Source organism: Coregonus lavaretus (genome assembly GCF_964263955.1).
Source record: "Coregonus lavaretus genome assembly, chromosome: 18".
NCBI classification, from domain to species: Eukaryota; Metazoa; Chordata; class Actinopteri; order Salmoniformes; family Salmonidae; genus Coregonus; species Coregonus lavaretus.
In genome coordinates this window covers 18,107,283-18,120,459 of record NC_140005.1, presented here as the reverse complement: position 1 = coordinate 18,120,459, position 13,177 = coordinate 18,107,283, and the positions used below count along the sequence as shown (strand labels likewise).

Genomic DNA, 13,177 nt, shown 5'->3' with positions numbered 1-13,177 from the left:
GTAGGTGATGGTAGCGGCGGCTATTCCCCTCCATTCGGCGTTGGCCCACTCCAACGCCTTGCCGGATAGACAGGAGATGAGGGCGGAGACGCTCTCGTATCCCGAGGGCGCCGGGTGTATGGGGGCCAGGTAGAGTTCCACCTGCAGGAGGAACCCCTGACACCCGGCTGCAGAACCATCATATGCCCTCGGGAGCGAGAGCCGAATGCCACTGGGTTCCGGTGCTGGGAGAGGAGGACTGGCCGTTGGTGATGGTAAAGTGTGAGAAGGCGTGGGCACCTCTCCCGTAACCAACCGGCGCAGAGTGTTGGACACCTCGTTCATGGCGGCCCCAAGTTGCCGGATCATGGTGTCTTGGTCGCTGATCCGATCCTCCAGCGACTTGGGTGCCGCCGTTGCTCCTGCTGACTCCATACTGGTGTGTTGTTCTGTCACTGGCTGAGGTGAATGTGGTGTGAGAGTCAGGCGCAGGACACCGAAGCTTAGTCCAACAAAGTTTACTTGTGAGAACACAAGGAAAACATACAATGAACGGCCTCAAACAAAAACAGAGGTGAGCAATTACGCAAACTTTGCGTAAACAACAAAACAACAAACAGAGTAACCACGCAGCACTACGGACAGGCGAAAAACAACACACAACCTAACCAATACTAAACAGGCAACTTATAGAACACGTAATCAGACACAAACGGACACAGGTGTAATAGACAGACAAAAGCAATCAAACATAGAAACATTCAACGGTGGCAGCTAGTACTCCGGGGACGACGAACGCCGAAGCCTGCCCGAACAAGGAGGAGGAGCAGCCTCGGCAGAATCCGTGACATCCATGGTGTTTATACTTGCGTACTATTGTTTGTACAGATTAACGTGGTACCTTCAGGCGTTTGGAAATTGCTCCCAAGGATGAACCACACTTGTGGAGGTCTACAATTCTTTTTCTGAGGTCTTGGCTGATTTCTTTTGATTTTCCCATGATGTCAAGTAAAGAGGCACTGAGGTTGAAGGTAGGCCTTGAAATACATCCATAGGTACACCTCCAATTGACTCAAATTATGTCAATTAGCCTATCAGAAGTTTCTAAAGCCATGACATCATTTTCTGGAATTTTCCAAGCTGTTTAAAGGCACAGTCAACTTAGTATATGTAAACTTCTGACCCACTGGAATTGTGATACAGTGAATTATAAGTGAAATAATCTGTCTGTAAACAATTGTTGGAAAAAGTACTTGTGTCATGCACAAAGTAGATGTCCTAACCGACTTGTCAAAACTATAGTTTGTTAACAAGAATTTTGTGGAGTGGTTGAAAAATGAGTTTTAATGACTCCAACCTAAGTGTATGTAAACTTGTCTTCAACTCTATACAGTATGTAGTATATACTCATTAAGTATGTAGTATATAGTATGTTAGTATGGGTATTCGAACACAGCTCAGGTGTTCGAATACACAATGATCTCAAACTGTGTTCCTAAATACACAATGAAATTTAACACAGACTAACCTTTGCTAATCCGGACACTCTTGGGTATGTTGTGGTGGACTGTCAATGCAATTACTTCACAGGAACCTGGTAAAATTGTGTTTTCAGTGTAGGCAGCCACTGAATAGCTTTGAATTCACTGTCATCATGCAGCCAAAGATATAACCATAATGTATGTCAATATGATTGAAATAGCCTATATAGGCCCATTCCCATGTAGCCTATGTATCGTTTAATGCACTCACTAACTGTAAATCGCTCTGGATAAGAGCGTCTGCTAAATGACGTAAATCATATCCTGATGTTGACTGCAGATGGGAGTTGTATTCATAACATTGCTAATTTACTGTAGCTTGCTAACATACATTTTGAGAAAACACGTTATATTAAGTGGATCGCTAGCTATCTCGCCCACTAAAGATACATCGTAAAATGGTTCTAACGATTATCTTAATGCTACGAACCCACTGGGCACAGATGACAGACATCAGTTCATTGTCTAGTTTTGATTTAGCCGACATTTTTGGTTGAGTTATCAACTAACCTGAATTCAACGTGAAATCAACAAATGTCTCCATGTCATTAGATTCAGGAAAAATATATGAAATGCCCTTCCATTGATTACTTTTGGCAAATCCATTCAGTTCAACGTCACCACATAGATTTTTTGGCAGTAATTTCATTGAAGCACAAAGACAAAGTAGTTTTGCTTTTCATTACACTGTATATCTCATTAGCGAATGAACTATATGAAAACCAAACGTCTATATGAAGTCTTCAACCACAGATAAGATATCCTAATTCACACTTGAAGTGAGGAATCCTTTAACGTCACTTGAAACCAAGATCAATATTGAACGACTGGGGTCAGTCCACGTGCAAACTTCAACAGTGTTCAAATAAAAGTTTAAACAAGCGACAGAGACAAATAGCCTACAAGTGATGTCCACCAAAATGTGGTTGCATCTCTCTATCATATAAAAAGATGACGCATCAGTAAACAATAGGCTAGAAAAATATATATTTCGTTTACTGGCCAAATGTTATTTTAGATGATGATCATTGAAATAGCCAACTTTTGGATGAATTTCTAAACGAAATAGAATCGAAAATGCAACATAACAAAATTGAAGTGGGCTAGCTGCCCATTTCCCCCCAAATAAGATAATTTCCTGCAAAATCGAAATTTGAAGAAAAATACATAGGAATCAAACGGGTTTAAAAGGCTACAAAATAAGTCTAAGTCTAAGTCTATATTTATATTTAGGATTTGCCGGAGCATCACGATGTATTTTTCTTTTAGGAAACTGTGGAAGGGAGTGGGGAATAAAAATGTATTAGGCTTATAGGCTATCTATTGGGCAAAATATGGGTTTTCGGCGAGAATAGGTATATGCTACTGTAGCCCAAAGAAAGAGCTAAAGCCTCAATTCTAATATAAGCCTATCGAGCTGTAGTTTAAAGGTCCAATGCAGACGTTTTTATCTCAATATCAAATCATTTCTGGGTAACAATTAACTACCTTACTGTGATTGTTTTCAATTAAAATTGTCAAAAATAAACAAAAATAGCATCTTAGCAAAGAGCAATTTATCAAGCAATAATTTTGCTAGGACTGTCTGTGAGCAATTTGAGTAGGGAGAGGAAAACTGAAGATTAGCTGTTATTGGCAGAGAGGTTTGGAACTCTCTTTCTTATTGGTCTATTAACTAATTTGCTGCATGGTGATGTTGCCATGGAAGGCTAAAACTCCCTCCAACCAAAACAGGCAGAAATGTCAGGCAGTCTTTTAAAACATCTCTTACACTAAAAGGGCATTATCATAATTTTCACAATTTCACAGTGTTATTCCAACCTCATAGTGTGGAAATATATATAAAACACGGAAAATCACAGTTTTGACTGCACTGGGCCTTTAAGACAATTATTATAGCCTAGTATAAAGACCTACAGTAACATGTGTGAAATACAATTACTGCAGTGTTCATGAGATGCAACTGAGGTGACAAAAGTAGTGGCTGGATAACGTGTGATGCTATGGACCTAAACAAATTGCATGAGTTCTGCTTCATCTATACATACATATAAGCCTGCTGTGTGCACGGCGTTTAATGCATAAGGCACTAATAAGAACACGACCCATAGGCCCCACACGTACAGTGACGAAACCGCCAGTCTGCCTACACACCTCACACACCATGATCAGTTGAAGCAAAAAATTGACTGCTCCCTCGCAACACATACAGTTATGCGGTGGTGAAGTGTGTGTGCCAGACTGATGTAAGTGCACACTAGCCTCCTGTGTAATGGTGTGTAACCACTGAGGTGACATGGCACGAGAACTGGACACCTGTACACTGGACACCTGTACAACTGGACACCGCACACTGGCCTTCCTCCAGCCGCCACCACAACTGGAGAGTGTGCTGGTTTGAGCAACACCAGCAACACCAACTTTTGAAAAACTATTCGATCAAATTAGCAATGGAAAAACATAACTATTTGGTGTCGGTTCATATTTTTATTTTGAATTGTGTTATTTTTGATTGAAAGAATGCATTCATTAGACTGAGACACATCTACAAACTTCTACTGGAAATCAAACGAGAGACTAGATGTTTTGGGCTGATTCATTATCTCAAATTTACTCTATTTAAAGTATGTTCGTTTTATTTAAATGAGCAGGCTCCTGTGTATGAGGACTACTGAATAGAAAGTGAGCATATCTGTAAACCATTACAAAAATAAAAATTAATTCATGCAAATGTTCCTCGTTTCACAACTGGCATTTGGGGAACCTTTTAGTTTTTGTTTGGTTTCGTCACGTGACATTTGCAGAGCCACACTTGAACACAACCTTCCCATTTTACCAGCAGGAGGTCCTTCGTCTCCCAAACATGTATTTATGCACCCCCCCCCCCCCCCCCCCCTCCCCCCCCAAAAAATAACTCCATAGACCTACATAGACTTCAGTCAATAATGAGGGCCTCTTTTGTGGGCTATAAACACGCATAATACAATATTGAAAGTGTTAAAAATATTGTGCAATCTTTCAGCAAGTTGGCCTAATATAGTTTATTCCCCAGTCCCTTTATAAAAGTCATCATTTTCCTTTCAATTGATAATTGGTGCATATTTATTTATAGCACGCAATTAGGCATCCAGTTTGAATATTAGTTTAGCCTACATTTCTCTAAAGAGATTATTAAAATATAATAATTGGCATTTGAGTGACAAAAGCTCAAACTCGATTAAAATGTTCAACTAACTATAGGCTACAGAAATAATACAATAAAATATATGACATTCAATTTCAACGTATTGCTTATAATCAAACTATAGGCCTACATTTTGCATTGTTTCTGAATATTCCAGAAATAAAAGAAGATTAGTCAAACCATGCTTGTATCAATGTAAATCTACTAGACAAAATATCTAACGGTGCAAATAGTAATAAATAATGATTTGCTAATATGGAAATACAATTTTAAAATGCTGTGGAAAAAAGTTGAATTAACTTCTTGGTTTATATAATATTGCCACTTAACAATATGAAATGCTGTGATCTCTTCGGAGTCAAAGTGCAGACGTTTAATCGATTATCTTCTCAGACATGCTTTCATAAAGACACAATACAAAACTTGAATGAGAATAAATATACTTTCTAATTTGGTTATTGATAAAAGTCGACACATTGATTAAGTAATTTGCCCTGTAGTAAGCGGCCGAATCAGCTCTATAGATAGGCCTATCAGTTTTGCGGTGCATCTTCCAAAGTAACAATGGACTCGCAACGAGACTAATACAGATCTTATTTAAACTTAAACTATTTTACATTGTGTTTCTTGTTCAAAACATTTTTGAAAAACATATTTGAAACATGCATTTATACCTGATACATCGCGACATGTTTGTGTTCCAGTGGTCCTCTTTAGCCAAGGAATCTGCACAGTCGTGTACAGTAGGTTAATCTGTTTAAACTAGATGGTGTAATTCCTATTCTATCCAGATGAGGGAAAATTGTGATTCTGTTGGGCAGTCCTAGAGATTTAGAAAAGTGATTTTTACAGAATTCTACAGAGTCAAAGCAATTTCTAAGCTAAACAAAACAGATAACGTAGCCTATCACTTCATCAAGATAGTCAAGAAATAATGGTTCATTTATTGAGAAAGATTCAATTGTGCATATGCTTTATGTTTGATTTAGCAGATAACATGGAGAGCAGTGAGCCACACTAACTAACTGTACCTTCACTGTAACTTTAATGAACGATCGCCCACTCCTCTTACTTCGCCTCCATCCAAGGTTGATGTGGTGACCTAACCTGATGTTTTCCATGTGTCTCGATCCCTTCAAGACCTGTAGTGAAGTGGCCAAGAGAGAGGGGATAGTGACACTGCACCTTGTTACCGTTGGGTCGACTGTTAACTTTTACTAGTGACATTTTGCGAGCTTATAAACGATACCTTCTTAACTTCCACAGGAAACACAGAGAACATGCTGTGATACTGCTAGCCTCTGGAATTCAGTCAATACCCTATAGTCTAGGAGCATTGCAACCCACAAAGGTATCGATTACATGAGCCCTATAGCATGTTTGATGCTAAGGATGGAGGTGTAAAAAAGGCCTTACCGGTTAGTGCGTCCCTTGGTCTGGGTTGTAATCGAAACTTCATGTGACACTATTCTGCGATTCCCATGGTCTGCTATCTCCGGCCTCTTATGGCGCACGAAACACATCATGAGCCAGCTCCCAGGTGAGAAGCAACTGCGGTCAGTTGGTGCCCGCAATGGACCAAAAAACGCAACTGGAAAATATATCAGCAATTGTCCCGACTTAATTGTAACAGCATAATAATAGGCATTGCAAAATAAATACATTGATTCAAATGAAAATGGAGTTGGCAAGTGTTCGTGGAATTTATATGAAAATGGATGGTGTGAAAATGTATCAAAGTGTATGGAATGAAACATGTCTGAAAGATTGTGTTTTATGAGACAAATTGGTGGATAAGATTCTAATAGTTCTCTGATCAAAATATATAGGCTACACTGCATGCTGTATTGCCAAGTGTCACACAAAATATTGTAAACACAATCTACATTAGTGGAGAAGTGCCCATTGGAAGTCCATCCAAAGCACAACTCACCTCATTCGAAAGAATCTCTCCAATGGTTTACAATGTATTTTCTATTTACCAATGCATCATGTTCGATAAAACGTTTCCCCTCAGTCACTTAATCCCTATGTAAAATACGGAGAGAGGTTGAATTGCGCAAACCGGATGGTGCATATGTGCAACAGCCTATCCACCGTCAGGACGGCCAATGAAACAAAACCAGAGCTCCAGCATGGTAAGATTGACGTAGAGGGACGGGTCAAATTAATCCCAACAAATTTCAGCATCCGGGATAACTCAATTTTGCCTTTATCAGATGAAGATCACTTCAGTGCCATTGTACAAAGCCGTTTCTCTCAAAGCACTGTGACAGAAGAGGGAGAAGAACATTGGAAGGAGACTTTTTAGGAGTCCACATTTTTTTCTTCAACTTTTTGCTTCCTTCATTCGTGCAGAAGGGAGAACCACCGCATTCAGCCATAGAGGGGCAACTATTTCAAAGCATCTCGAACCACAGGCAAATGGGTAAGCTTGCGTTAACATCGGCATGCTTCAGTGAAAGAAAGCTTATGGAAGCATAACCGTGCTTAACACGCCTGCATAACGCCAGAAATAACCATACAGTTGATTTCGGGTTGTAGATAAAGTGAACATATCCTTTTCCAGAACGAATGGAAGGATAGTTTACTCGACAGGCATGTAGTTTTTCCCCCGCGATATGCTAATGCAGTTTATTCATAATCAAGTTCATATTCAATGGTTGATTGATTTATTAAATAATTTATGTAAAGAATATTGAAATGAATTGACATAAAACTTCAAAAGTGTCAAAACTGTCACTAAGATCCAAGGTAAGTTAAATATCGGCTCCTGATGTGAATAGTAATAACAACTTGCATTAGCTCGCCATTTTGCATGGTTACATTTACTGTGCGAGTATGGAATGCATGAAAATAGTTTTGTCTGCTTTAATGATGGAATATGTTCATGTATTCCCTTTATTCCCTGCAGAGCAAACCTATGGCGAGGTGAATCAGTTGGGTGGTGTATTCGTCAATGGACGACCTCTGCCCAACGCCATACGACTACGGATAGTGGAGTTGGCCCAGCTTGGAATCAGACCGTGTGATATCAGTAGGCAACTTCGCGTCTCTCACGGCTGTGTGAGCAAGATATTAGCTCGGTACAGCGAAACGGGTTCCATTTTACCCGGTGCCATCGGGGGGAGCAAACCACGGGTTACCACACCGAATGTAGTGAAGAACATAAGGGATTACAAACAAGGTGACCCGGGTATCTTTGCCTGGGAGATCCGGGACAGGCTTCTAGCAGACGGAGTTTGTGACAAATACAACGTGCCGTCAGTCAGCTCCATTAGCCGGATTTTACGGAACAAGATTGGAAATCTTTCCCAGCCAAACCAGTATGAGAGCAGCAAGCAAGCCCCCACACAGGCCGGCCTCTCTTACAACCACATATACCCCTATTCATACCCCAATGCTATGTCACCCAATGGCAAAATGGGCAGCGGTCCCGGAGTACCCGTGCCGGCCGGGCATGTAAGTATATCAAGGGCCTGGCCGTCGGCGCACACTGTCACCAACATTCTGGGTATCAGGGCCTTCATGGATCATCAAGGTGCGTAATATTGAATCTATTTTCCACACACACAGTTGTAACCCATTTTCCAATAATTGTCCAAGTGCATTTGGGGTGACTGGCTCGAGCTATTGGACGTGCTGTTCATTATTTGTCCATGACGAATGATTTATAAATCATGTTTTGACGTGTGTTCATCAGGCAGGAAATTTGCCCTATAAATCTTTGTAGGGCTTGCTCTGTAGGCATGCTCACTGGCGCCTAGGCAAGCACCTTGCTTAGGCTACCTGTTAAAGCCTCCTCGTTCCCCGTGGGACCTAAGGTCACTCACTATAAGGTCCTACTCGTCATGTTCTTAGTGATGTGTTGCCTCTAGGCCCCAGATGGATTTTCGGCCATGGCTGCAGCGCTGCCATCAAGGAAACAAATTAAGATAGCAAGTAGGCCTATAGCTATAGCATGTAGCATATTCGAAATAGCATAATTATGATACATGCTTGTACAATGATGCGATATAATAATAGATCATTTGATGTGGCATTGACAATTTATAATTGCTATAAACGTGTGATAGCCTTGTCCACATTTCCCCCTATAGATTCCTGACGAACAGCCTATAAAGTTATGGATTCAGAAACGAAAACAATAGGCCTAGCTGGATACGCACAATTACGCACAATTAGATGTATTGTTTTGATAGCATTTTAAGAAATGTATAATCAAATGTATGTATAACGGGCAATATTAATATTAAGTATAAAATGTAATTCAGGTCTCATTTAATATTTTACAGTTACTAAGGCTACAGGCTGCTTTCTTTATATTGGATCATTTGATAGGCCTAGTTATGAATATCAATAGATCAGAGACATTTCGACAGTTTCCCCCTAAGTGCAATTTGCTGTTTCCTAATCAGCTATTGCTGGAGCAGAGGGATATCCACCGAAAATGGAAGACTGGAGTAGTGTCAACAGAGCGACGTTTCCCTCGGCTCATGCAGTCAACGGAATCGACAAATCAGCCATTGATGCGGACATAAAATATGCACAGGTAAAAACAACAAGAACTCATATGAATGCAGAAGACTATTGCTGCGTTCTTTATCTGCAGAGAGACTGGGCTCGAAGTGTAGCCTAATATAGTGTGTATTGAAAGGCATTCATCTGTTAAATATAGGCTTGTTATTCGCAAGTTGTTTAAATGTTCCTCAAAATGTTCAACGTTTGCTCCTGCACTATTCAAAGAAGATGAATATGACATAGGTTGAATTGATATATACTGTATACACACTTATATGTGGTCCTCTGTAGCTCAGCTGGTAGAGCACGGCGCTTGTAACGCCAAGGTAGTGGGTTCGATCCCCGGGACCACCCATACACAAAAATGTATGCACGCATGACTGTAAGTCGCTTTGGATAAAAGCGTCTGCTAAATGGCATATTATTATTATTATTATTTCATAGATGTGCAAATGTTTCGTTCTGGGAAACGTAAACCTGACATACTTTCTGTGGGTTTTTGCGTATTTTCTTGTAGCCTTCATCGACATTATCCAGTTATGTCCCTGCTTGTGCCTACTCACCTTCAAACCAGTACGGCGTTTATAGTGGGCCAGGTAGCTATGTGACCCCTGGGCACCCTTGGCAGTCCCAGAACTCGAGTTTGTCCCACCCAAGCAGCGGCATGACAATGCACGCGGGAGACATCCACTCTTCAATGCTGTTCAAACATCCATCGCGAGAAGGTAGGCCAGATCCTGTTTGATAGTGTTCTATTCTTATCACAACTGCGATGACTCAAGTTTAGCATAATTTGTAAATCACTGGCAGCTCACTCGTTTCCCTCCAAGTTTCCTTCATCTATGGCAAAAAACATCGCTATTTTAAGTTCAATAACAAGGTGTAAAATAACACAATGTGCATTTTTATATTTTTGTATCTTCTTTACATAGCCTATTTAAAAACACACTTATTAGGCTACCATTAATCTAACAACTGTTGTCTAATTGTGGACATTAAATATCACATTATGTCACTGTCAAGCCCCACAATAATTATAATCATGAGTTATAATGGGGGACTCAAATGTATAGGGTATTAGTGCAAAAGCAATCTAGGCCTACATTTGCAAAGGGTCTCGATATTGTAGCAGCCTAAAATATTGATTTAGGCCTAATGGTGCGGACCTATAGTGTATATAAATCTATGTCAGATAAATTAGAATTATTTTAGCCTGAGATAGGCCTGAACCAAGTGATCTCCACCATTATACATGTATTCTACTTATGCTTCGATTAAAACATGTTCTTATTCTTTTGATAGCTACTGTATATTTTAATTTCAAATTAAATGATACAATTAAAAACATTCACTGTTCTAAAAAGTTAGTAATAGCCTACATATACAGATGATATGGTGTTGACGAAAATAATGCATGGATATATTCGATGATGACTCGAGGTGTGAACCCAAGAAGACAAATGTGGAGGTTATATTGCAGAGTGTGACAAATGTTATCAGTAAATGAATTAATAGTGTACAATCTATATGTCATGTGAAGTAAAAAAATAAATAAAATAAATCAATAAAAATACTCATAATTGCCTAAAATAATGTAGGAATAATTCAAATATGGTATCAAATGAATAGCCTTATAGCCTAACATTGACTATTATGATTATTAATAACCTAGTTTGTATTTAAATGTTGCATGTAGTAGTCTAACTTTCAGGTCTGTATAGGCCTAAAATAAAATCATTTTGGTTTTTAATAAATATTGGCATTATTTTTTAGTTTTGCTGAAGTAAAGAGTAATGGCTTGTGTGCTATACAAACGTCTCCTGTTTGTGTTCTGCAGGAGACAGAAAGCCCCCCAGTCCCCTAAGCAAGCAACTGCAGCACGAGGCGTTGAGCAGTGTACACGGACTCGATCTCCCGACCTCATCCTCGTAACGCCAGGGAGCTCGTGCCGCAAACCGAGGACTCAAAACTCACAATAGGCCTATGTAAGGAGCTGCAGAGCCTTATCTAATTGAGGGAATTTCAAGAATTCAAACAGTAAGTGCAAGCACAATTTATGATTTGTTTGCCAAAGTGTTAACTATTGAATGGGCCCTTATAGCCTAACGCATGTGCATACAAATGTATCCAACTATAGATAGCCTCCAGTCGGTCTGTGGCCTTATGATTGTAAACTTATGAGGATGTTGAACTGTATTGGAGTCTCCTGTCCTCATGCAGCAGAGTTGGTGGTTGGTGGTTGTGTCGTCTTTTCATTGAACTACTTCATGTATATTTCTGTAAAAGACTGCAGGATTTAAATGCAATAATGTCTGTCATTGATGTTTCATTAAACAAGTTTGCTATAGTTGACAATGGAACTGTATCTTGTACACGCAGTAAATTATATTTTCTTAATTGGTTTCAAATCTGGTTTCTACAGACAAATTCAACGATGTGAACAAAGTGATACATTGTAAATGTAAAATAGCTAATTGCCAAAGCTTTAATTATATATTTTTATAAATCCATTGTAAATATTCTAAATAAAGGCATTGTAAAAGAGAACCGCTCCTGACAATATAAAAATGCTAAACAAATACTGCACACCATCTTTCTAAGTCAAATGTGTTTGCTTAGCGATTTAAAGCGCAGATATCGAATGCACTGGGTGTCGCAGATCATTAGGAAGCTGTTAGAGGTAGCAATTAGATTTTGATATCAGCAAGATGGCCGAAGTTGATATGTAAAGTTATCGGTATGTATGAGGGAAATCACTGCGTATCATGCTGGGACAACGTGTAGGTGCTAATCTCTTTGCCCTCATGGGCGCTACCATGCTTCTGCGTTAATGGGTCTTACTGCTTTCGGCGCCTCCAGTGATGGTATCTTAGCTCCTTCTTCTGGATACTTGCCATGAGGCAAATGAAATAACCAATCAAGTGCATGTGCATGTTCTTTTGCAATAGAGGCTGAGGGTGGGCACTCACACACACACACACTTAAGGGTTGGTGTGACAATTGATACACTGCATACCATCACTGAAGGCGCCGAATGCAGTAAGTTATATTTACATTACCTACATAAATTGGGAACATACTTTGCAAATTGTGGAATATCAGTGACATTCTATAGCCTATGATTTGGGCAATACTTGTTTATTGTTATGTTTGTTGCATGGTGTGTTCAGGATTCAGTTTCCATAATATATACTCTGCTGAAAATCCCCGAATATGCGTGGTGTTGTGGGTATTGAATGTTGGGGATTTTGAAACAATCTGCAAAAATGCGATGTCATTATAGCCTGAAATGTACGAACATATAGACATTTGGTTCATCAGTTCCTTCACAGACTGATTCATTTGAGACATCTGGACATTATACATAGGCCTATGTTACATAACATGTCCACACAACCAGAATGGCTGTATCTGAAGGATTTGCAACAACTAGAACGGATGTCTCTGAAGGATTAGCATTCTCTCAAACTAACAATCAAAAGTATTTCAGGCCCAAGACCCCATTCAAAAGTCAGTGCATGTGTCTCACTCCAGCCATCTATTAAACACTGTACATGCCATAGGCTACATCCCATAAACTGTGCATTCCAATTCACAAAGTAAAACTTAGTTATTACATCGTAATTACATAGCCTGTATTTTTCATGCACCTCGAATTCAAACAATGATTAGTTATATTTCGATATAAATGCAAAAGTAGAATTTTAAAGGGTTGTAATTTGAGTAGACAAGACATACATTGACCAACAATCAAAATGGGATAGACTTTAATCGGGAAAACGTATACAGTGCCATCAGAACACAGTAGGTTGGTGGCACCTTAATCGGGGAGAACAGGCTCGTGTTAATGACTGGAGCAGAATGAGTGGAATGGTAACAAACACATCAAACACATGGTTTCCAGGTGTTTGATGCCATTCCATTTTCACTATTCCGGACATTATTATGAGCC

The 13,177-nt window shown here is 39.6% G+C and overlaps 1 protein-coding gene across 1 annotated transcript; it reads left to right on the top strand.

The window, feature by feature from the left end:
* The first annotated feature begins 6,952 nt into the window (after window positions 1–6,952).
* Window positions 6,953–11,763, top strand: LOC311145382 (paired box protein Pax-1-like). The gene is made up of 5 exons (XM_084181603.1): window positions 6,953–7,132; window positions 7,619–8,245; window positions 9,123–9,256; window positions 9,743–9,950; window positions 11,063–11,763. Exons 1-5 carry the CDS (start codon window positions 7,129–7,131, stop codon window positions 11,155–11,157), a joined length of 1,068 nt encoding a protein of 355 aa, XP_084037729.1. The 5' UTR covers window positions 6,953–7,128; the 3' UTR covers window positions 11,158–11,763.
* The last annotated feature ends 1,414 nt before the right edge of the window (window positions 11,764–13,177 follow it).

What these genes read in the sequence shown, in the direction of transcription:
- LOC311145382 (XM_084181603.1), top strand. An exon ending in CGGACATAAAATATGCACAG is followed by an intron (nt 9,257 to 9,742) that starts GTAAAAACAACA and finishes ATTTTCTTGTAG; the next exon opens with CCTTCATCGACATTATCCAG. An exon ending in CAAACATCCATCGCGAGAAG is followed by an intron (nt 9,951 to 11,062) that starts GTAGGCCAGATC and finishes TGTGTTCTGCAG; the next exon opens with GAGACAGAAAGCCCCCCAGT.